Raw genomic sequence first — 25,747 nt, forward strand, 5'->3', positions numbered from 1 at the left:
GGTGTTTAGGACAAGATGTACATTAAAAATTTTCCAATTTTAAAATTATTAGAACCTTCTGGAAGAAGGTTTCCTATCAAAGTAGAGAAAACACTCAGCTTTTGATTAAAGTCTGATTTGGGGAGTTGCTGTTTTCTACCAATTGAACAAAAATTTTAAAAACTATGTTTATAAATTAGTGTTCTTGTAAAGATCAGGATTAAAATAGAGGGGTAAAGTGATTGATGATAATCAGAGAATATGTTCTTTCAAAGAAGACTCCTAAATGATGATTTTAAAAAAAAGGTCACAAATAGAGGAGTAATTCTTTCTCAGCCCTAGAGAGAAAGTACAAATTATAGCTATTTTTATTTTTATTTTTTACAGATCTTGATAGAAGCATATAGAGAATATTCTTGAGTCATTTGTAAGAAAATGGTTGTATCTTGAGACCATAATGTTAAGTGAAATAAAACAGAAACATGAGCTTAAATTTCATATGGTTTCTCTTATATGAGACCCAAAGTATAAATAAATATCAAAATGAAGGATAGATAATAGGAAATAGAGAGATACATCTTTTTAAAAACTCAAGGGGACCAAGAGATAGAGGGGAGAGATTAAAAAAAAAAGATGTGTTACATCAAGGTATCAACTCCCCATGATGAACGGAATAATTGTGTACTGCAAACATTTGCTAATAAAAAAACCCTTCCAATTTAAACTCCAATTAGTTTTTAAATTCAAAAAGTTCAATATTATTTTTTAAAACCTTGTTTTATTTGCTCTATTATCTAAATTTCCTTTTGTTACTGATTTCTAATTTCATTTGATAGTTGTCATAGGACATATAGTACTTTATGTGATTCAATTTTAAAATTTTTATTGAGATTTGTTTTATCAACTAACATAGAACCTGTGCCGAAGAAAACTCTACCTAACTAGAATGTGGATTCTACACACATATAAGTTGGACTGCCTTAAATGTATCTGTTGGTTTATAGTGCTATCCAAGTCAACATTTTCTTTTGAATGTTCCATCTACTTTTATTCATTATTGAAAGTAGAGTATTGAATTTTCCAACTGTTTGCTGAAGGGTATATTTTCCTCCAGTTCTGTCAGCTTTTTTCTTCCTGCAGTTTGAAGCTCTGATACTATGTATATGTATATTTATAGTTGTTGTCTCTTCTTAATAGAGTGACATCATTACAGTGTTCTTTGACTCTAGTAACGAGTTTTGCTTTAAAGTCTATTGGGTCTCATTTTAGCATAGCCACTCCAGTTAGATTTTTTTTTTCTTAGTGACTATTTGCATGGCATATGTTCTATGTTTTTATTTTTATATTATTTGTATGTCTAAATGTAGGGAACATTTTTGAACTTCATATCATATAGGTAGATGATTTTTTAATCTATCATGTCAATTTCTACCTTTTAGAATAATTAATCCACTTATACTTGTAATAATTGATAGTGTAGGATTTACTCTACAATTTTAGTATTTGTTTTCCAAATGTCTTATCTGTTCCTTTATTCTGCCTTACTACTATCTTTTGTTGTAAATGGATATTTTCTAGGGTACCATTTTAATTGTTATTTTTCTAAAAATAGACTTTTTAAGCAGCTAACAACAAATCATGTACTGGAAGAGAGATTACAGTTATTCCAATGACTACACTAAAGTTTTAAAAATAATGTATCTAAATAGCAGCTATGTTAGTATATAAATATAAAAAATCAGGTTTATAGAACTAAAACAAAGTATGAAGATAATGCCTTACAAACAAAATATAATTTAACTTTTAAAATATGTGAACTATGATTATACAATCTACAGAAAAGAAAGAAAAAACATAAAGAAAAAATTAATGGAGTCTCAAAGATCTACCAAGATGTGAATTGTGGGAGGTCCAAATGAAAAGGTGAGAGAGAGAAAAGTGCTGAAGGAATATAAGATGGCAAAACGAGCAAAACTACCAAAACTACTATTACTAAAACTACTAGCATTTGATTCTTTAAAAATCTACGCCTTCAAGAATACCAACATACTCCAAGAAGGATAAATTCAGAGGTCTATATCTAGAGACCTTCATGATCACATTGTTCAAAAACAAACCGAATCTTGACAACAGCAAGATAGAAATAATTCTTTGTGTAAAAGAAATTTTCAAAAAGATGAAAAACTTAGATCGGGGAGTGTAGCTTACTAGTATAGCATGTGCTTTTGCACGTGGAGGCCCTGGGTTCAGTTCTTAGCTTCTCACCTCAGAAAAGATAATTTTTTTCCTCTGAAATAATGGAGGTCAGGAAGTAGTAGATGACAGATTTAAGGTACTGAAGGAAAAAGAATATCAACCAAGTATTCTTTTTCAAGAAAAGGATTCTTTAAAAATGAGACAGTTCTAGATCAGAGATGGTGGCACTATCAAACTTTCCATGTGAGAAGATTAGGTGGAAGCTTCCAGCAGAAATAAAAGGTCACCAAAAAGAATCTCTATTCCACATGAAGAATAGAACATGAGTAAAGGTAATTACAGAGGTAAATAGTAAAGATTGTTATGTGTACATGTTTATTTCCAAATATTGTTTTTCCTACCTGATTTAAAAGACAATTGCATAATGAATAACTTTAAGTCTGTGTTGCTGGGTGAACAATGTGTAAATATATAACAGTGCTAAGAAGACTGGAAGTGAAGCTACAGAGGAGCTAATTTTTGTATATCATTGAAATTAAAGTGATTAATACAAAACAGATCATTAATAAAATATGATGTTGATTAGAATCTTCAGGGCAAACAGCAAAAAACAATACTTGTCTCTACATGTCTGGCATGTGAGGAGTTTGGAAGTTGTCACTTGATTCTACAAGTAAAATGTTGAACAAAATGAAAATTCAACAACATTTTCTAGATATCATAACAGTGAGATAACAGGACAAATCACTGCTGCCCACAATTGGAAACACAAACAAAACTGAAAATCACAACATACTAGAACAGGAACTCCCAAGAAGAAATCTCCATGGGAATCGATATCATGGAAGAATAATCTGAACTGTAATTTATAAATTACTGGAAGCTCAGAGGGGACAAGTCTGAGAGTTAGAATCTTTAGAAAACTGAATCATAGGAAGACCATTATACCTCTCTGAGTTATACTTCCAGGAAATTGACACATCTTTCATAGTGAATCTCACTGGAATTGTTCCTCAAGCTTCTAACAGGGGAAGGAGTACAGGGCCCATTTTGAAATAAAGCAGAGTACTCTGCTTCTAATAAGGCAAGCCCATAAGAAAAACAAATTTACCAGATACTAAACTATTGGGGTTTTACGAAAATCTACCTGACCTAAGGGAGCACAATACACAACTCCTATTGAATGGCCAAATGCAAAACACTGAAAGAGTCAGTTCCTGGTGAGAATGTAGAACGAGAGGAATTCTCACTGTTACACTCTAAGGATGTAAAATGATTGTGCCACCGTAGAAGATCATTTGGCAGTTTCTTTAAACTAAACACATTCTTACAACAGAGTCCAGAAATCACGCTTCATGGTTTTACCCAAAGGAGGTGAAAACATTTCCACAAAACCACCTGCATATGAATGTTTATAGTGGTTTTATTCATAATTGCCAAAACTTGGAAGTAACAAAGTTGTCATCGGTAGCTAACAAATTCAGAAAATATGTTACAGTTAGACAATAAAATATTATCCAGCCCTTAAACATGAGCTCTTAGTCTCTGGAAAGGCATTTCAGGAGCTTGATAGTGGGGGAAGCTGGGTGTATGTGGGGACAGGGAATATATGAGAAATCCCTGTGCCATCTGCTCAACTTTGCTGTGAACCCAGAAATTTTCTTTAAGTCTTCTGCATTAAATATGTAAAATCTACGTTCCTTTTCACATGCGGTCACTGAAGACTGTCTCGGGTAATGTAGTATAAAGCGGTTATCTGGATAGACATGTATTGATACACCGGAACTCAGTAAGTGGCCGTTTTTTATTGAGAGATTCTGCATTCATTTTGGGGTATCCCTTTAACACGCAGACAGGCAGTTAGAAATCCTTACTTAGCCTTTACTTTCTGTTCATGTAGATTGTCAAAGTCAGTCAGAATTGGGTGTTAAGGTCTTCTCAGGTCTTTTCTGACCATGCACAGATTTCTGGACATGGGCACAGATCAATACATGTTGTGGCATGTTAACCTCCTGTTTTTCCCCACTGCTGCTGGCAGCCACAAAAATGAACAATTGTCTATTACTGTTCTCAATAAATGCTCTAAAGAAAAGGTTTCTCCACTGAATGAGTTCCAAATGAGATCACATAAAGATAGCCATGCAAGTATGTCCTTCCAGGGACATACATGTCCCAGGCATGTTAAACAGTGGTAGTTTTCTGGGACTGAGCTTCAGGAAACCTCAACCCCTTTCTCCCTTCTATTGTGATTTCCAAACTTCTTATTTTCTATGGTTGCAGGCTATTGTTTTTCAAGTCTACAATAGACTAGAAGGCAGAAGGACTAGAGAAGATTGGGGATATGGCAGGTTAAAATGCCATACTATTTGTTGCTCATAGCAAGATTCAGCCACCTTTCTTTAATAAATTCTCACCAGATTGATCCAATACTGTAGTGCATAGCTGCTATCTGTAATCAGAACTCTGTAATTTCTTGAGTTCTGAAAAAAATTGATCCTATTTTTTAAACCAGTTTTCCCATTGCTTTTATGTAGGAGCTAATTTCTAGAAGTCTTTATTTCACCATTTTTGCTGACACAATTCTTCTTTCTCTATTAAAATATGTAAATACCGATCCTCAATTTCATATAGTAATTCAAGAGTTTTAATGAATTTTTGGAAAGCCTGCCCAGAATGATTTTTTTGCAATGTATGAAAATTTAATGAAAATTAATACCACTTTTTGACCAAAAAATAACTTTATATATACAGCTCCAGAAAATTCAAGCTGGAACAAAAGTCAAGGAAGGAAACATGCAGAATTTTAGAAAGATATTTTTAGGCAACAAAATGGAACTTGATTTTTTTGTTTTAATATAAATGGGGACCTGAACCTCCAATATGTATCACTGATTGCATCATATATATTGTTATATTTTCATAAGTCTCTATTTTGTTATCCTCAAAGATGTTCAAATATATTAAAAGAAATAAAAAGCTATCATTTAGTTTGCTATGGGAATAAACTGGTTTAGAATTACAATTTTTTTTTAAAGACAGCTCTTTTAGCTGGGCCTTTTTATGAGCTGGAAAACATGTCATTCTGGCCAAACACAACAAAAATATATCTTGATACTTGGGAGTTGATTGCATTATCCCCACAGATTGGTAAATCACATAATATTTGGTTTATAGTGAAGCTCCAAATTTTCAGATTGCCCCCTGGAAAGATTTATTCCTCCTTTGTAGTGTTATAAAGCATGAATAATAAATATCTTCTCTTTAGTCATGAAAATATTCCAAAAGAAAATGTTTCAATGCATCTTTATGATGAACAGAGATTTCCTCTGCTACCAGCCAGCGAGTTTACATTGTGTCTCCAAACTATATGATCAGGGAAGGCTCTAGACACATCTATAAAACCGCAGTTAAAATTACAAATCCAGATTGAGGAAATTTTTCTTTTTGAATTTTTAGGCTCTACTTTATGAACTGTATTACTATGTAGGAGTTTTGTTGCTGGAGGCAGGAGGTATAGGAAATGTGGAAGTAAATTTTAGAGACAGAACTTCCTCTGCTATATCATATTCCATTCTGTCCACATTACACACACGAATGAGGGCCCTGGTGACATACTGGATGCTGTTCTGCATATATTTGTGTATATATAGGCTATGGATTGAATTCACATATTACAGACAAGAAAAGAGTTTCTAAGAAACCAAGTGACTTGTTCAAAGTCATGTACTGTATTAGGTTTTAGTTGTTGTAACAAAATACCTGAGACAGACAATTTAAGAGAAAAAAATTCATTTTGGTTCACAGCTTCAGAAGTTTCAGGTCTGTGGTCACTTGGCTCCATTATTTCAGGCCTATGGCAAGGCAGAATATCCCAACAGCCTATTAAGGGCCACACCCACTGTGACTTCACTTCCTTCCACTGTGCCCCGCCTCCTAAAAGTTGCACCTTCTTCCTATAACACTCCCGGCTGCCAACCAAGCCTTTAGCAATGGCCTTTAGTTAAGGCCAAATCTTAACAGTTTTGTTGAATCTGTGTGCACACTGTCCAACACAATTACAAATGAGGTATATACATAATTTAAAATTTCCTGGTAGGCACGTTTATCCATTATATTTTGTTGCATAAAACATTACCTCTAAAAATTGCAACAAATATCTCACGTACTTTCTTGACCAGAATGAGTGAAAAATTTAGAAAAATATTAAGAATAAAAAGTTAAATTATTATAGAACATGAAAATTAAAGGTAAATGACTAAAATTTATGAAATATGCTCCTTTATGCCTGCATGTCAAAATACCTAATTCATTAGAATTTTTCAAAATTAATTTTTTTGTTATTTCATTTGGAGAATGAGAAACTTAATAAATAGAAAACTCATAGTACTATGTTGAATATATTCATTCATTATATTTTAATCAACACTTGAAATGATTAACTCTTTCATCCTTAGCCATATTATGAAAATTTTCTTTTTAAAAGAATCTGCTAAGAAAATTATTAAAAATGTATTAATATATATAATACCTTTATAAAGAATAACATTTCTATCTTCCATTGTTGAAAGGCTTTGGTTAAAAGAAACAAGATATAAGTGGAATTTCCTGTTTTCCATCCAGATATTATGATAAAACATGATTCAGAGCAGGCCTACATGAAGCGCCTTCCTTGTTCTTTAGATAACTTTCTGTCTAAGAAACCAGGGGTTATGCTTCCAAATTTTCTGGGTCAAATTCTCTTATGGCGCATTTTTCCCACTGTGCTCACTTAAGCAAAATAAGGTCAGCTGGTTCTGAAATATTTCCCAGAAGGAAAATGATATTCTACACAAACCATGTAACAAAACGTGAGTTAATCAACATGCAAAAGAAATTCAGGCTGTTGTAGTAATTTACAGTTATACTTTTCAAGACAAATGTTCTATTCTTTAGTACATGATGAGATTATTTCTGTGTGTCCTTAGGGTTTGGATAACAACCGTGTATGTTATCTGGGAGACAAAATACACTTTGTAATTCTAAGTTAAACTGATCCTTTTTCCAATCTATGTACATTTTAGCTTTAGACCAGAATTGTATCAGAAAGATCATTTTAAAATAAGCTATTCCACACCTGGCAATGTTCTTCAAGTTTTCATAGCATTAATACTTCATATCCACCTTCTAAGATCTACTTTCCCACTCCTTGTTTTTACCATGTCTGTTTCCTACAAGTACAGTTCTTCTAAAAGCTCTTTATTATGATGTTGTTTTGATAGTATCACCGTGCAAGGACTATTATTAAAGTAATTAGATTTCCCTGAAGAGATTGTGTGGTCGGGTCTTCAGTTCTTTAATATTAACTAAGCATCAAGAGAACACATTATTCTACTTATACCCAATGATGTTTCAGGGATTTAGAAGTTCTGCTATAGGGACACAAGCAGAATTCCCATATTCTCCCTGACCCTACAAACCATATATGCTGTGCCACTGCCTTCCCTATGATGACCGTTCACACGAGTGTGACACATTTATTATAGATCATGAACTTACACTGATATGTCATTCTCACCCAAAGTCCATAGTTTCCATTATTGTTAAATCAGAGCTATACATTCCATGGGTTTCCATAAATGTATCATGCCATGTATCCCCATTATGGTGTCATACAGAATAGTTTCACTGCCTTCAGAAATTTTTCTGCAGTGTTTTGAACCCTGTCCACGAGCTAGCCCTTAAAGTCATTGATTGTTTTACTGTCTCCATACTTTTGCCTTTTCCAGAATGTCAGATAGTTGGGATCACATAGTAATGGAGCCTAATATGAATTTAAAGTTCAGCCATGGCTTTTCTGGCTTGATAAGTAATTTCATTTAGTGCTGAATTAAGATTCCATTGTCTGCAGTTACCACAGTTTATCCACTCACCTCCTGAATGACTTCCTGATTACATCCAAATTTTGGCAACTAGGAATAAAATTGCTGTCAGCACAAGGAGAGAAGTAAATAAAAGCTCTCTATAATTCCATAACTGAGTGATTTAGCACTATATCTGATACATTTATTCCCATTGTTTCTTAATATGATGTAAACTTGCACATATAGATGCATGATTTAATGTAACAGAGGGGGAAAGCTTGTTTCTGAAGAATTGCTTATGTTACTCAATACTCTTGAAAGCATTTTACTTTTGATATTATATATATATCCCATAATTTATTAAATTCATGCTGAATATGATCACTGATATAATTTGTATTGTAATAAACAGCCTTTTAAACTAAAAATTTATCTGCTGTTTTGAGTGTACATGAAATTATTGGTTCAGAAGTAAAAATATTTTTAAACATCTTGATATAAATTTCAAAATCATATTTCATAAATCTTTGCCAATCTGCGTTTCTAATAAGTGAGTCAAATCTACTGTTTTTTGAGGCTATGGTTTAATTTTATCTATAACCACTCTCCTTTTTAAATTAACAACTTTATTGGAATATAACTTACATGTACTAAAATCCAACTGCTTTAAGTACACACATCAATTATTTTTAGTATCATACCCAGACATGTTTATAAATAAGAATATATATAGGCATAACTTCTAATTTATAACCATTTAGAATATATTAGGGTTGCATATTTATGTACTTTACCTCATTTATTTAAAAATTACTCATAAATACTATAAAATTATTCTTACTAAAAATGAAGAAATACTGAGCACTTGAATTAGTAAAGTCTACATTATAAAACACCAATTGTGTCTGAAGTAATTTATAAGTTCATCAGAATGACAATCACAATATTCATATTATAATACTTAATATTAGAATATTCAGCCTTGAAAAAATAAATCTAATGTTCATTTTGGAGAGCAAACAAATAAAAATACCCAAGCAAATATTTAAAAAATAAAATAGAATGCTTGATCTGCCAGTAGTGAAATTTAATACAATATAAAGTTATAATAAATTTTATGTTACCAAAAATCACACCTGAAACAATACATTACTTTAATAATAGGAGAACTAGTTGTTGCAGAGTAATGCTTTGAATTTGACTCTAGTACCCTTGCACTTAAGTGTTTGCTTATAGCTCAGAAAAAATTTATTATGGAGTATTGCTTTGTATTTGATAAAATTATCACTATGCATCTTGGATTAAAAAATAATTTAGTTGTTCTGGTATAGTTTTTAGTTTAGAAAACAGTAGGTCAAATGGCAGCACCAACTTTACAAAACATAGCAAAAGAAATTTAAAGTAGTTGGAAAAGTTGCATTTTAAGTAAAACTAGCTTATGTCTGATTTGAAACAGTTCTCAGATTACAATTATAGTAAAATCATAAACAATATATTTGATTACATAAAAGTAATTTTTTGCTTAAATTCTTTTATTGGTACATTTTAGGTATACAATACGTTTACATTTATCATTGGGTGCTTGTACCTGTAGATGATGCATCTTGGTTCTTATTTTTTAAATTTTTTTTCTTACAATCCTAGGTATACAACATAATGACATTCATCATTGGAAATTTGCACCTTTACATAATCTCTCTTGGTTCTTATTTTTTCCCCTTTCCCCTGCCCTCCCTTCAGTCCCTCCATCCCTCCCTATTTAGAAAGACTTTGTTTCCATTTTTTCATTTTCTCACATTAATTCCATTCCCTTCTTTCCTTTCCCCTACCCCTCCCACTTCCCCTTCCCCTTTGCCCCTTTTCTTCCTATTTCACATTATCTATTACACCTTTTAGTCCTTATTTGCACTTTCAGTTTCTCACACTAGAGAAATTATTCAGTATTTACACATGTGTGTCCTATTTATTTCACTTAAGAGTATTGCTTCAATGTGCATCCATTTAGCAATAAATGTCTCTAATTTTTCATTTTTTATGACTGAATAATACTCCATTTTATTAACAAACCACATTTTCTTTATCCGTTCTCCAGTTGATGGACATTTTGGATATTTCCAAGTTTTAGCTATTACAAATTATGCTGCTATGAACATGGGTGCACATATATCACTGTGGTATGATTTCTTTTAATTCTTTTGTGAATATACCCAGCAGGGGAATAGCTGGGTCAAATGAGACTTCCAGTCCTAGTTCTTTGAGGTATCTCCATACTGATTTCCACAGTAGTTTCACCAGTCTACACACCCACCAGCAGTGGAGCAGGGTTCCTCTTTCCCCACAGCCTTGCCAGCATTTGATATTGGTTGATTTCTTCATAGCAGCCATTCTTTCAGGGATGAGGTGGAATCTCAGAGTTATTTTCATCTGCATCTCTCGAATGACCAGTGATGTTGAACATTTTTCCATATGTTTATTTGCTGCTTTTAGATCTTTGTCTGAGAAATGTCTGTTCCTTTCAGATGCCCATTTTTGGATTGGGTCTTTAAATTTGAGAGACCTGATTTTTTAAGTTCTTTATAGATTCAAGATAGTAGACCTTTGTCTGAGGGACAGCTGGTGAAAATTTTTTCCCACATTGTGGGTTGTCTCTTCACACTGTTGGTGGTTTCTCTTGGTGTACAGAAGCTTTTTAATAAGAAGAGATCCCACTTATTGGTTGTGCTAGTTCACAGGCAACTGAGGTTTTGTTCATAAAATCTTTTCCCACACCAGTGTCTTCAAGAGTTCTACCTAACCTCTGTTCCAGCCAGTTTAGCGTTTCTGTTTTAATATTAGATCTTTGATCCATTTTGATTTTAGTTGAGTGCATGGTGAGAGATATAGGTGTAGTTTTAATCTTTGGCAAGTTGAAAGAAAGCCAATTTTTCCAGCACCATTTATTAAAAGAGGCTATCTTTCCTCCAGTGAGGGTGTTTGGTTCCTTTGTTGAAGATGAGGTGGCTGAGTGTGACTGGAGTTGTTTCTGCATCTTCTAACCTGTTCCACTGGTCTTCAGGTCTGTTTCTTTGCCAGTACCATTGCTGGTTTTAACACAGTAGCTCTGTAGTATAGTTTCAAGTTGGGGGTTGTAATACCCCCTGCCATGTCTCTATTACCTAGAACTGCTTTTGCTATTCTGGATCTGTTCTTGTTCCAAATGAATTTTTGAATTGTTTTCTCAAGGTCCATGAATCATGCTGCTGGGATTTCAATTGGGATTGCATTGACTCTATATAGCAGTTTTGGAAGTATGGCCATTTTCACTAGGTTGATCCTTCCTATCCAGGAGCAGGGGATGTCTTTCCTTTTTCAGATATCATCTTCAATCTCTTTTTTCAGAGTGAAATATTTTTCAAAGAAAAGGTTTTTGATTTCTTTTGATAGGTTGTTTCCTAGGTATTTCAGTTTTTTGGGTGCTATTGAGAAAGGAATTGTGTGCTCTATTTCTCTCTCAGTGAGTCTGTTGTTTGTGTAGAGGAAAGCTATTGATTTTTGTGTGTTGACCTTGTATCCAGCTACTTTACTGAATTTGGTTAAGCCCAGAAGGCATTTGGTGGCATTCTTGGGGTCTTCTATATAGAGTACATGTCATCTGCAAATAATGACAATTTAACTTCTTCATTTCCTATCTTTATTCCTTTTATTTCTTTCTCTTGTCTAATTGCCGTGGCTAATGTTTCCAAGACTATATTGAACAAGAGTGGTGATAGTGGACATCCTTGTCTCATTCCTGATTTTAGTATGAAGGATTTCAGTTTTTGACCATTTAGTATGATATTGGCTGTTGGTTTTTCATAGATTGCTTGTATCAGATTGAAGTAGAGACTGTGTATTCCAATTTTTTGTAGGGCTTTTATCCTAAATGCACGTTGGATTTTGTCAAATGCTTTTTCTGCATCTATGGAGATAATCATATGGTTTTTGTCCTTGGCTTTATTGATATAGTGTATTACATTGATTGATTTTCATATATTGAACCATCCCTGCATCCCTGGGATGAACCCCACTTGGTCAGGGTGTATGAACTTCTTGATGATATTCTGCATTCTTTTTGCCAGTATCTTATTAAGGATTATTGCATCTATGTTCATTAGTGAGATTGGCCTATAGTTCTCTTTTTCAGTTGGCTCTTTCTCTGCTTTGGGGATTAAGGTGATGCCTGCTTCCAGGAATAAATTTGGGAGTATTGCTTCCCTTTCAATTTCATTGAGGAGCTTAAACAGTAGTGGCAGCAGTTCCTCTCTAAATGTCTTGTAGAATTCAGCAGTGAAGCCATCAAGACCTGGGCTTTTCTCAGTTGGTAAGTTTTTAATTATGTTTTCAATTTCATTGATTGATATTGGGTTGTTTAGAAGTTTTAGGTCTTCTTCGTTCAACTTTGGTAATTCATATTTATCTAGGAATCTGTCCATTTCTTCTGCGTTTTCCATCTTATTGGTGTATAGGTTCTGGAAGTAGGTATTGATGATCCTGTGGATTTCTGCTGGGTCTGTTGTCATTTCACCCTTTTCATTCCTAATTGCATGGATTTGGGCCTTTTCTTTCCTTTTCCTGATGAGGTTTGCTAAGGATTTGTCAGTTTTGTTTATTGTTTTGAAGAACCAACTCTTGGCTTCATTAATTTTTTGTATCGTTCTCTTAGTCTCCACTACATTGATTTCTGCTCTTGTCTTTATAATTTCCTCCCTTTTATGAGTTTTGGGTTTATCCTGCTCTTCTTTTTCTAGAGGCTTGAGGTTCAGCATCAGGTTGTTTAATTGGGCTCGCTCTGTTTTCCTAATATGAGTATTCACTGCTATGAATTTCCCTTGTAAGACTGCTTTCACTGTGTGCAATAGATTCCAATATGTTGTATTGTCATTGTCATTTAATTGAAGGAACTGTCTCATTTCTTGTTTAATTTCCTCTGTGACCTATTGGTCATTCAGAAGTGTGTTGTTCAATTTCCATGTGTTTTGGGTTCTTATTTTTTCCCCATTCCCTGTCCTCCCTTGACCCCCTCCACCCTTCCCTATTTAGAAAGATTTTGTTTCCATTTCTCATAATTTTTCCTTTCCCCTTCCCCTCCCACTTCCCCTACCCCTTTAGGCCTTTTCTTCCTATTTCAAATTATCAATTATTCATTTTAATCATTTTAATCCTTATTTAAACTTTCAGTTTCTCACCCCAGAGAAACTATTCGGTATTTACACATGTATGTCCTATTTATTTCACTTAAGAGTTTTGCCTCAATATGCATCCTTTTAGCTATAAATGTCTCTAGTTTCTCGCTCTTTATGGCTGAGTAGTACTCCACTTTTATAAAAAAAAACCCCACATATTCTTTATCCAGTTTCCAGTTGATGGGCACCTGTGCCATTTCCAAGCTTTAGCTATTACAAACTGTGCTGCTATAAACATAGGTGCACATATATCACTGTGGTATGATTCTTTTAATTCTTTTGGGAAGATACACAGCAGGAGAATAGCTCAGTCAAATGGGACTTCTAGTCCTAATTCCTTGAGGTATCTCCATACTGATTTCCACAGTGGTTACACCAGTCTGCACTCCTACCAACAATGGAGAAGGGTTCCTTTCTTCCCACACCCCTACCAGCATTTGTTATTGGTTGATTTCTTGATAGCAGCCATTATTCCTGGGGTGAGGTGGAATTTCAGTGTTGTTTTCATCTGCATCTCTTGAATGACCAGTGATGTTGAACATTTTTTCATATGTTTATTGCTGCTTTTACTTCTTTGTCTGAGAAATGTCTGTCATTTCAGATGCCCATTTTTAAATTTGTTCTTTAAATTTGGGGGATATGATTTTTTTTCAATTCTTTATATACTCTAGATAGTAGTCCTTTGTCTGAGGTACAGCTGCTAAATTTTTTTTCCCACATTGTAGGTTATCTCTTAGCTTTGCTGGTGGTTTCCCTTGCAGTGCAGAAGTTTTTTAATAAGATGAGATCCCAATTGTTGATTCTTTGTGCTAGTTCCCATGCTACTGAGGTTTTGTTCATAAAGTCTTTTGCTTTGCCAATATCTTCAAGAGTTCTATCTCACTTATCTTCCAGCAGGTTTAGTGTTTCTGTCTTAATATTTAGATCTTTCATCCACTTTGATCTTAGTTTTGTGCATAGTGATAGGTATGGGTCTAGTTTTAATCTTTGGCAGGTTGAAATCCAGTTTTTCCAACACCATTTATTAAATAGGCTATCTTTCCTTCCGTGAGAGTGGTTGGCTCCTTTTTCAAAGACGAAGTGGCTGAGTATGTCTGGAGTTGTTTCTGCATCTTCTAATCTATTCCACTGATCCTCAGGTCTGTTTCTTTGCCAGTACCATGCTGTTTTTGTCACAGTAGCTTTGTAGTATAGTTTCAAGTTGGGGATTGTGATATCCCCTGCCATGTCTCTGTTGCCTAGAATTGCTTTTGCTATTCTAGGTCTCTTCTGGTTCCAAATAAATTTTTGGATTGTTTTCTCTAGTTCTGTGAAACATATTGTTGGAATTTCAATCGGTATTGCATTAAATCTATATAGCAGTTTTGGAAGTATGGCCATTCTCACTATATTGGTTCTTCCTACCCAGGAACAAGGGATGTCTTTCCATTTTCTTATATCCTCTTCAATCTCTTTTTCACAGCGCTGTAGTTTGCTATGTAGAGGTCTTTTGTTTCCTTTGTTAGATTGATTCCTAAATCGCCAAACCCCCACAAACACATGGAAATTGAATAACACTCTCCTGAGCAACCAAAGAGGAAATTAAAGAAGAAATTAGACAGTTTTTACAAGTAAATGATAATGCCAGTATAACATACAGGAATCTGTGGGACACAATGAAAGCAGTTCTATACAGGAAATTCATAGCCGTGTATGCCCATATAAGGAAAACAGAGAGAGCTCAAATAAACAACCTAATGCTGAACCCCAAGCTTCTACATAAAGAAGAGCATGAGAAGCCCAACGCTCATACAAGAGAGGAAATTATAAAGATCAGAGCAGGACTCAATGCAATGGAGACTAAGAGAATGTTACAAAAAATCAATGAATCAAAGTGTTGGTTCTTTGAAAGAATAAATAAACTCAATAATCCTTTATCCAACCTTATCAAAAAAAGGAAAGAAAAAGCTGAAATCCATGCAATTAGGAACATAAAAGGTGAAGTCATAACAGATCCAGCAGAAATCCAGGGAATCATCAATACCTACTTCAAGAACCTGTACGTTAATAAAATGAAAAACAGAAGAAACAGATTCCTATATACATATGAATTACCAAAGTTAAATGAAGAAGATATAGAAATTCTAAACACCCCAATTACAATCAGTGAAATTGAAAAAGTAATTAAAAATTTACCAACAAAGAAAAGCCCAAGTCCCGATGGCTTCACTGCTGAATTTTACAAGACATTTAAAAAGAACTATTGCCATTACTCTTTAAACTCATCAAGGAAATTGAAAGGGAAGCAATGCTTCCAAACTCATTCCTGGAAACAAGTGTTACGTTTTGATTCCAAAACCAGGCAAAAGACCCAACCAAAAATGAACATAGATGCAAAAATCCTCAAGAAGATACTGGCAAACAGAATACAGAGGGTCATCAAGAAGATCATACACCCTGACCAAGTTGGATTTATTCCAGGGATACAAGGATGGTTCAACATATGTAAATCAACAAATGTAATACACTATATTAAGAGAGGCAAGAACAAAAAACATATGATCATCTCAGTAGATTCAGAAAAAGCATTTTACAAAATCCAACACCCATTCATGATTAAAACCCTACAGAAAATTGGAATAGAAGGTCTTTATCTCAACCCGATTAAAGCTATCTATGAAAAACCAACAGCCAATATCATACTAAATGGTCAAAAACTGAAAACTTTCATGCTAAAATCAGGAACAAGACAAGAATGCCCACTATCACTATTCCTGTTCAATATAGTTCTGGAAACATTAGCCAGAGCAATTAGAAAAGAGAAAGAAATCAAAGGAATAAAGGTAGGAAAGGAAGAAGTTAAACTGTCATTATTTGCTGATGATATGATACTTTATATAGAAGACCCAAAAAACTCCATGAAAAGACTTCTAGACTTAATTGACAGATTCAGTAGAGTAGCTGGATACAAGGTCAACACTTGAAAAACAATAGCCTTCTTGTACACAAATAACAGAATGAATGAGAGAGAAATTAGGGAAACAATTCCTTTTACAATAGCATCCATAAATGTAATTTTTATATATTCAAAATATTTTAAAATTGGAAGAAAGGTTTCATATCAAAATGTGAAAAATGAATATGGTTTTAAATGACTGGATACCACTAAAATGTAAAGCAACAAAATCTAGTATTCTAGTAGAATACTAAGAAAATAGTCAAAGAAGAAATCCAACGATTCTTAACCAATGATTCTTAGTATGGTCTTACTTACTTTTCTCAGTGCTGAGTGAAAATACCCAACACTCAAAGTTAAAGGAGGAAAAGTTTATTTAGCTCACAGTTTGTAGAGGTTTCAGTCCATAATCAGCTGGCTCCAAGGCAGAGTGGCGTGGCAGACAGGCATCACAGAGGAGAAACAGTTCATGGGGGGTGAAGGTAGTAGAACAACCAAAGAAGAGCCACTGCTCTTTGTATCCCTTGTATTTTATACAGACTTCTTAGGGTGGGTAGCACTCACACCCTAAATCTTAGTGCCCCTGAGCCTAGCATTGCACCATGAATCAATCCCAATGTCACACACTCCAGATCCAGCCACCTTGAAAAAGCCCCACCTGTGACCACGTGAAGCACTGAGGGGACATCTAGACACAGGCCATAACAGGATTCATCAATATAAATTAACAAAATAATTAAAACTTTTCCACATATTTAATTAGCTATGCCTCTTTGATTATGACAATAAAGTTAAAAAGCTAATGCTAAATAGTTTCTTTCAAGCCAAACTGAAGGGTAGACTGTTTTAATCTCTTACTGATTTGGTAATAGATTGTTTAGCCCTTGTGAAAACAGGTTTGTACACTTCAAGTACCATCTGTCAGTTAATGAGAAAATATTTATTTTGTGCATGTGCAGAGAAAGTGATTAATGATAGGGTTATTCTATGGCTTGGTCCTGCTGCCGTGGAACCACCAGTTTTCTAGTAATAAGGCCTTTGTAAGGCTTAAGCCTTTAATTCTGTGGTTCCACATATTGGAATATACTATAAAGTATTAATCATTTTAGAGATATTTGTAACAGAAAATTAATGAGATCAACTTAAATACTCGATAATGTGGAAAAGGATGTTACAATAAATCTGGTACAACATATTATTCAGCGTTAGAACTATATTTGTGAAAAATCTTTAGCCCATGAGATTTACTTGCTGTTAAATGAGACAAGCAGGATCCAAATGAATGTATACAGTACCATTTAAATGTTGTTAAAAACAATTCTATTTGTTTGAGAACTGAGATTAAAAAAAAAACAACACCCAGAGTTTGAAAGGGCTATTTCAGCCCAGTGGGAAGACAAGTGATTTTATCTCAAATTTACTAAACTTTTATTGAGCACGTACACAAATAGATATATGCATATATACACATATTATTTTGCCTCTTCCTCACACAAATAAAAGTGTAGACTAAAAAAATTTTAGGCTGAGTAAACTTAATGTGTCTTATGGTTTCAGCTTATCAAGTTTCTGTATCTATTAAGGAGGGCAAAATTAATATTTCTCAGCCCTTACGATTTTTCTGAAAAAGAAATACATTAAATGAGGGTATAGGCAATTGCTTACTATAAACTTTGCACATAAGAAACAGGAAATACGCAGTGACTGATAACTCCTGTTATTATAATCTTTAAACATTTAGGGATTCTCCTGTCTCCAGAAACCTTCTATGAAGAGGACTCTAATGTTCCCATTTCACCCTGTTTTAAGTTTTCATCTTTGTCTATTATTTCCTGTGTCTTCTCGTGAGCACTTTACGGGCGAGTCAGAAGCCTCCATGTCTAGGGCTGCTGAACTGTCAATATATTGAGTAGTCTTAATGAGAGACAAACCATGAAGGCCCTGTGCGTTTTTCTTCAGGGTGTAAAGCCATCAGAATCGCAGGCCCAGTTCCTCTGGCTTTTTCTGGGCGCAGCAGTCTGGGCCAGTCTCCCAGTAGACTGCAGCAGTTGGATGGGGGTCCTTTCACGGATTCCCCTCTGGCCCTGAGGCTCATCTTGAAGCCCAGGTATCTGGAACAGGATTTCCGGGGGCAGGAGGACTTTGCACATGGGAGTCCCCGGGGTGGGGTAGGCTGGGCCAGCCCAGCCAGGGAAGAGCCCAGAGTCCAGTTTCCATGCTACTTTCAAATTCATGTTATTGGGCTTCACTTTTTCTACTTACTAATACAAAACCCAAAGGATGTTCTTAGAGAGAAAAATGCTCCTTTTTCTGGGCTGGTGAATTTAGAAAAAATAAAAGATTCAGTTTTCTTTATCATGCACATCAAAATCTATTTAAATCATAAGCCTTAGAATCAATTTAAAACTTCTGGTTGCATTGGAAAATTATACCTCTTCTTAATTCGGATTTAATGTAAACTGATTTTTAATTGTTTTGTATAACCATGGGTAACAGACCCTTTTTTTGGTTTTGGAACACTACATGGCAAAAATCAGCAAATATGTCAGACAAAGCGCATTACAAGGAAACGCCCCAGCATATGTTGACAGTTATAAAAGAATTGCTGCTGTTTTCATCCTTCACACCAGAATAATTTTTTCAATATTTACCTCCTATGTGTAGAGAGGGAAACATATGGGGCTTTTACATAATCATAAGCACAAACAGGTGGCTACTTAGGTGCATTTAATTTGCAAGCAACATTGATACCGAACTACACAACCAGCTCCACATGGCTCCCGAGTCTTTCTACTGAACATTCCATTGGAAAATTAAGATCATTGAATGAGATGAGTGTTCAAAAATACCAGGACACTTTGCTGATTCTTTTGTTCAAGGGAACTTCAGTAACTGTGCATACTATAGACCTGTGAAAAACTACTAGAAGCACAAAAATTGCATTGAAAATGGGTGTGCATCTTTTACTCTTCCTATCCAGGAATCTGCTCATTGTGGGCATAGAGTTATGGTTGTTAAAGTCTAAGTGTTTTATCAAAGTGTGGGGTCAGGGAAACTCCCAAAGCAACCCAGAAAACCTCGCCCACTCCAGTCCACTTAAAGTAGTCACCTCAAACCCATTTCCACTTTCAAACATTCAGGCAAAATGTGCTGAAATCATCATTGCTGGGAAAATTTGCTGCGTCCAGACCAGAGCCTGAGCTGCAACTTTTAAATAGTTTGTTTCTAAAATGATCCAAACTGCAACATCCAGTGTTTCTTTTTGGCACTGAACTTCTAGTGTTCCTGATTCTTCTGCCCTTATAATCATCTTGCAATAGCTCAGAATTCCAGAGTGAAAGAAAATGAGAAGACGTAATAACCACTGTTTTTATTTTTCTTTGCCATATGTTAAGCACTGTGTAAGCATATTACATGTATCAAGTTACTTAATCATCATAATGACTTTATGAGGTTGTAGATATAATTTTCCATATTTCATGGAAGAGGAAATTGTAAATTCTCAATTTACACAGGGACAAAAGGGCTGAGCCTAGAACTGAATCCTAGGCCATCAGAATGGGCAATGTGTAGTCTTAATTGCTCCACTTGCCTCTCTCTTTACTCCAAAAACTCCCTTCTGGAAGTCACCTAGGGCCAGGAGCAGTAATCTGTAGCATTTTGAAGATCCTCCTAACAAGGTTTAAGAGACCTGGGGCCACATTCAAGGTCTGTGGTGTTTCTGTCCAAATCTGAGGCCTCCCTGTGTCTCCCCTAACACAGGCAGCAGAGATCCGAAGACTGGATGAGTCCAGGACCCATGTCCTCACCAAGGTTATGGGAGGAACGAAACACACGCTCTTTACCTATTTGAGGTCTGTTACTCGTTTGCAGTGCTTGGGAGAAAGAGGATTTTAACATGGATAAGTGTGTATGGCGCATTTATTAATAAGCCATACTTACAACAAAGCTTTAGGCATGGATATCAGGTTACACTATTTGATATCAAGAGCTGACATTATTAATGTAAACTTTTTGTTAAACATCTCAAATGTGTTAGAAATTGCAGTCAGTCCTTTCAAAGAGTTTAAATGTCATTGCAAGAGAGATGCTGTTTTTGTTTTTCTCTTGCAATGTTTAAACTAGAAGGTAAAAAAGAATTGAAAAGTTTTAGAATATATTCTTTTACCCCCAGGTAAAATAGCTATTACAGACTGGTCTGATTCAATTATTAATGTAAAGCTATTTTACAGGAATTCTACTGCCAGGCTTAATCTCACCTAACATTTAAAAACTTGGTCATCTTTGATATATCCTCTTTCTTCTTAAAAATTCAACTAAATTTCTGTTCACCATTTTCTCACGATAAACTTATATTTTAATCGCTTGTTTTTGCTTTTGGAGAATCTTCTATGAAAAATGTTGAATGCACTCATTTTTCAATGATGTTCAGTAGTCCCATAATTAACTCAGAATTCTGGAAAATTTTCTCAGAGTTCGGAAGGGACTATTATTATTATTTTATAGTCTAGAACATTACCCAGGATTTAAAGTGTTTTGATTGACAGAGTGTTTCGTGCACACCATCTCAGTCTGACATTTCTGCAAGAAACACTAGATTTGGAGTAGTCTTGGAAAAGACATTTTTTTATAGGATCTGCTGACATGAGAACTCCCTTGGGAATACAAAAAACCTGCTATAAGAAATATATGAGATGAGGTATCTAATAGACAAAATATAATACAAAGGCTATTTAGGAATTTGATAATAGAAATTCTTTTTAAAAGACAGAGGGAGAGGGTCACAACAGTACCCTGGACATACTTTGCTTCACTGTTGAAGAGAAAAGGCGTCCGATCAGAAACACATAGCTGTAGGATTTGTTTCCAGGCCTTCTTCACTCGCTTCAGTTCTTTAAATGTTTTTAAAATGCATCTCAAAAGTGTATGTGTTTGTTTGAGACAAGTACATCTCCAAAGGAAGGGTAAATTTCTTTATGATGGTGAATATACATCCATATTTTGACAACTTGAAGGGTTAAAGTTTTGGCCAATTTTTGTATTTCATTCGGCTACAGTATTACTGTCTTACCTGTGGCTGAAAGAAAATTTCACTTTGGTGCAAGTGTCAATTCTCATTTTTTGTTTTTGTTTACTTGTGTTTAAATTGGTTTTATTCTCAAGGCATGGGTTATTTGTAGAAAATATGTAGTCATCATCCATTCTATGATGGTCACTTTATTAAGACTTTCAGTAATGTATTCTGGAAACCATCTTACCTGACGTAAGTATGGATGAAACCAGTGCCAACCCTTGTCCCCCTCTCTGTGAAATCACCTCCACACGTTAGGCTTTAAAAGTCGTGCACCCCCTGCACCCAGAAGTGGGGAAGACACCTGGCTTGAGATCATCTGTTAGCTTCGACTTATGTCACCTCCTCAAAGGTTCATGTCCTTATCCACAAAATGTACATGTTCTATTAATGAGTGACCTCATGTTACTATTTAAAAAATAAAATTGCATAGTGCATGTAAATGGCCAGTGTGTATCAAGAAGCTATTATTTGAATCATTTTTAATTTTAGTTGATGTGAGAGGATGACAAGAATTAATAAGGAAAGTTCACTCCAAGATTCCTTATTGTAGAGGTGGAGAAAATAGATTTGCTTGGAATTGGGAATGCAGGCTAGAGGTTAGAGCAGGGGGAAAGGATTGTGTGATCTTCATGAGGATCTTATGCTGTGGATGCGTTATATGGTTAGGAGTTTAATTTTTACAGTTATTCACTATCTGGGTGGAAATTGATGCGGGAGAAAGAAAAGTAGCACAAAATATCTGCGGAGTTGAATTCTGCCCAGCGAAGCAGGAAGTGGTTGTTGCTCTTTTCTCCCTGGGGGACTTGAGGGCGGCTGACCCTGAAGAGGCCCAGTTTAGAGAACCGCGGTGAACATGTTGGCTTGTGAGCAAGTGTGGTGGAGAGACGCGTGATCGAGAGGTCAAAGCTCTGATTTGCAATTTTAGAGCCACGATTTTCATCTTTTAACTTTAACGTTTGTGATTATTCAACACGTGAAATAAGTTTTGTTTTTCCTTAGAGGAGTGGAGCATGTTTTCCTTAATATTAAGCCATTACACTCCCTGTGAGGAAGTTGGAGGAAGGATTGGACAAATTTAACTGATCAGTTCTGTTGAGTTTTTAGTTTATATTAATTTCTTTCATTGTGAAAGTGGATTCCCAATATAACATCATATTTGCCCTCCTTTGAGTGGTATTGAATGGCTGTTTTTAAGTTGGCATGCTCTGATCATATGCAGTAGTATGTGAAGATGTGTTAATAAAATATTTCTCCTGTATTCTGCCACTTAGTATGCTAACGTGTGTACTGCATCATCTTCTAACAGAAAACACACAGGTTCACAGATATACTTTTCTCGCCATAGAGACATCCAGCAATACAGCACCGAAGAGAGGGATTAGCTTGAAATAGTAGCAGCCCTTTGGGTTTCAGGTTGTTTCAACTTCATAAAGTTCTAGGTCTGTTATTGCTTTGGGTGAACTCAACTCCCCAAGAAGGATGATGCTGAATTAATTCTTCCGTGACTAACATCATCAATACAGCTAGGATGGAAGTAAAAATATGTACTGCTACTTTTCATGAAATTCTGGGTAACTACTTTTGAAAGATATGTTACAAAAGCTGCTGAATTTTCTATACCCTGCTTATGGATTTTGAGAAATAAGTCTTCACAACTGACAAATAAGATCAGACTCACATGTGCAGACACACATGCATTCATTGATTGTAGTGAATTTGAGAAGGCCCCTGACACAAGACATAATAAACTAAGAAATTCTCCCAAAGTATAAGTTTCTTTTCCTTACTATCTTCAAGCATGCCATGTAGTGGAAGTATGGTTTTCAATTTCCAAATGTTCTCAGGACAGACTGCACATGCTACCTTACTCATTCTTATTAACGTAGAATCACTCACACTTTTTCAGGAAGTTAATATCAAAAAATAACCAAAATTTATTTTTAGAGCAAAAGTGATCTAGAAATAATTAATCAGAAAAAAATTTGAATCCTAATTCTAGATACACAGAAATATATTAAAAGCTTGTTCATAAAGAATTTGCTATATAGATTAATTTAATTGAAATATATTTGTTGAGTAAACTAATAAGTGATCCTTCCAAGATATGTCATTCCAGAAAGCCTTTTAATGCTTAGAGAACATTAGTACATAATATTATCATAAATTTACCTTTTCTTTTTCAGGAAGGCTTTTAATGTTTAGAGAGCATTAGTACATAATATTATCATAAATTTAACTTTTCTTTGAGAAATCTACTAATTAAATTTTCCTTTTTTCTTATTTCCTCTAGAATTTATTAAAATCTATTCTGTAAATAAATTTCTGAAAGTGACACAAAACAGATGTGCCCCAAAATAAAAGCAAAATAATTCAAACATGAGAGCTACTTAATTGTATTAATGGTTATGCTGGTAGTATTAGAAAAAAATTTCAAATAGAGAAATTAGTAAAAAAATTCACACAATAGTGAAAATTTAATGGAAAAAGTAGAGAAGTAATTAAAAAGAAATAATGATACATTACCAAGAGTATGTGATCCAAAACAATTATGCAACCTAATACTTTTCCAAGGAGAGTTGAGGTATATTATGTTATGATTTACTAAAGTATGTTTTCATGAGTTTTATAATAAAAATTATGAAATTCTGCATGTCATATTTCCCTTTGACAGTCACAATGTATACAAACTTTCTGAGAAACTTTACATTCATTAAAACTGCAGATATTTTCCACCATGGTAAAATACACATAACAAAATTTATCGTGTCCAAGTGTACAAGTAATTAATATTTACAACATTTACAATTTGTACAATTGTCGCCATTGTCTATATAACTTCTCAATCATTAATTTGACTATGAATCAGTTTCTTTCTGGAGCACCTACTGATTGTATCTAAAGATATATTCATGGAAAACTAATCTAATCCAATCTTCTCTCTTTAAAAATATATAATCTTTAGAGATGAACTGCTTTCCGTGAGATTCCATCGCTAGTTGAGACAGAGCTCGTATCTCATTTAAATCCCTCCTTTCCAAGAACAGGCATGTGCTATTTCAAGATATTTTCCTCTTTAAAAAATTTATGTTGCCTGGTTAATGCTATTGTAATCCACAAACAGTATGTTGGCATTTTGACAAGAAGTCAGTGTTAAAACAATTCTCTCTAATCCTGTAAAAATTAATCTTTTATTCCTTTTGAAAGCTCCATTGTACTTATTTTATGATTTTATCATTGTGATTTTCTTATGAGAATATTCTTTTTGAGATCGCTCTTTGATTTATACAATTCTGTTTGTAGGTCTCTTTAGGATCGTGGCTGATAAAACTCCCTACCTTACTATGGGGGAAATTGCAAGAACAATCCAGATTGCACCCAGTAGACTAGGGCATCCTTGCTTCTATCATCAGAAGGACATAAAACTGGAGAATCTCACTATAAAACAGGGTGAACACATCACACTCAACTCAGTTGAAGACATTGATGGAGAAATAACGGTGAACTGTGCCGTAGTAAGGAATCATCAAAATCATTCGTTTACTTTGCCTGTGACCCAAGAAGGAGAATTCTATGAGTGTGAAGATGAACATATTTATACGCTAAAAGAGATTGTTGAATGGAAGATATCCAAGAACAGAACCCGAACTGTGAAACTTACAGATTTTGCGAATAAGTGGGATTCATCAAATCCATTCCCTGAAGACTTTCACGGTGCACTGATTCTCAAGCCTGTTTATGAAATACAAGGTGTGATGAAATGTAAGTACACTAAGAAAGATGTTCTGGGAGCATGAACATCATGGGGCTGGGAAAGAGGAAAGGTTTTAGAGCCTGAAAAACGTGACTCTGTCCCTGTTACATTCATTAAGTTTTCCAGACTTAAATTCTTCATCTATACATAAGCAAACCACATGCCTTTTTCAAGAATCAAATTGAATAGTAATATGTATATATGACTAGTAGAAACTGTATGGTGTTATCAAAATATAAGGAACTATGACTACAAGGTCCAGAAAGATTAAAATACTAATCACTTTTTACTACTACTTGTTAAGCATGGTTAGAAGAGAGCTTGTTTTTAGACAAAGGAATATTGGGTTAGAAAGAGGTTTTCTTGAAGGCATGTAGTAAGAAAATGATTCAGGATGTAGTTTTCCTAATAAGTCCTTTTGCATTTATTTTTATTTTTATTAGTACATGTTTGGAGTCCATAATGTTTCCATTCCGCGTGTGGAGTTGGTATATGTACATAACACATCTTAGCTCCTGTTTTCTTCCGCTTTCCCTCTCCTCTCTCTCTCTCTCAGTCCTCTTTTCATTTGAGATGGATCTATCACCCTACTTTCTATTATCTATTTTCATTTTTCTCTTTCTTTAAAATTTAGGTTTCTCATATGAGAGAAACCATGCAATATTTAAGCTTGTGTGTCTGGTTTATTTCACTTAACATTATAGTCTCAAGGTGTATCCACTTCCTACGAGTGAGTCAAGTTTCTTTTCATGGCAGAGCAGTATTTCATTG

The 25,747-nt window shown here is 34.5% G+C and overlaps 1 protein-coding gene across 2 annotated transcripts in view; it reads left to right on the forward strand.

The window, feature by feature from the left end:
• The window catches only part of Themis (thymocyte selection associated), an 84,719-nt gene that overhangs the window by 37,742 nt on the left and 21,230 nt on the right, over nucleotides 1–25,747 (forward strand). For both annotated transcript variants that reach the window (XM_087190142.1, XM_021259194.2), the window contains exon 3: nucleotides 24,526–24,984. In XM_087190142.1, coding sequence (XP_087046268.1) covers nucleotides 24,526–24,984 — 459 coding nt within the window. The remainder of the gene's footprint in view (nucleotides 1–24,525; nucleotides 24,985–25,747) is intronic.

The sequence above is a fragment of the Heterocephalus glaber genome, unplaced genomic scaffold, assembly GCF_053883595.1.
Source record: "Heterocephalus glaber isolate CG9 unplaced genomic scaffold, H.glaber_assembly_v1.0 deba00001550, whole genome shotgun sequence".
Classification (NCBI taxonomy): Eukaryota; Metazoa; Chordata; class Mammalia; order Rodentia; family Bathyergidae; genus Heterocephalus; species Heterocephalus glaber.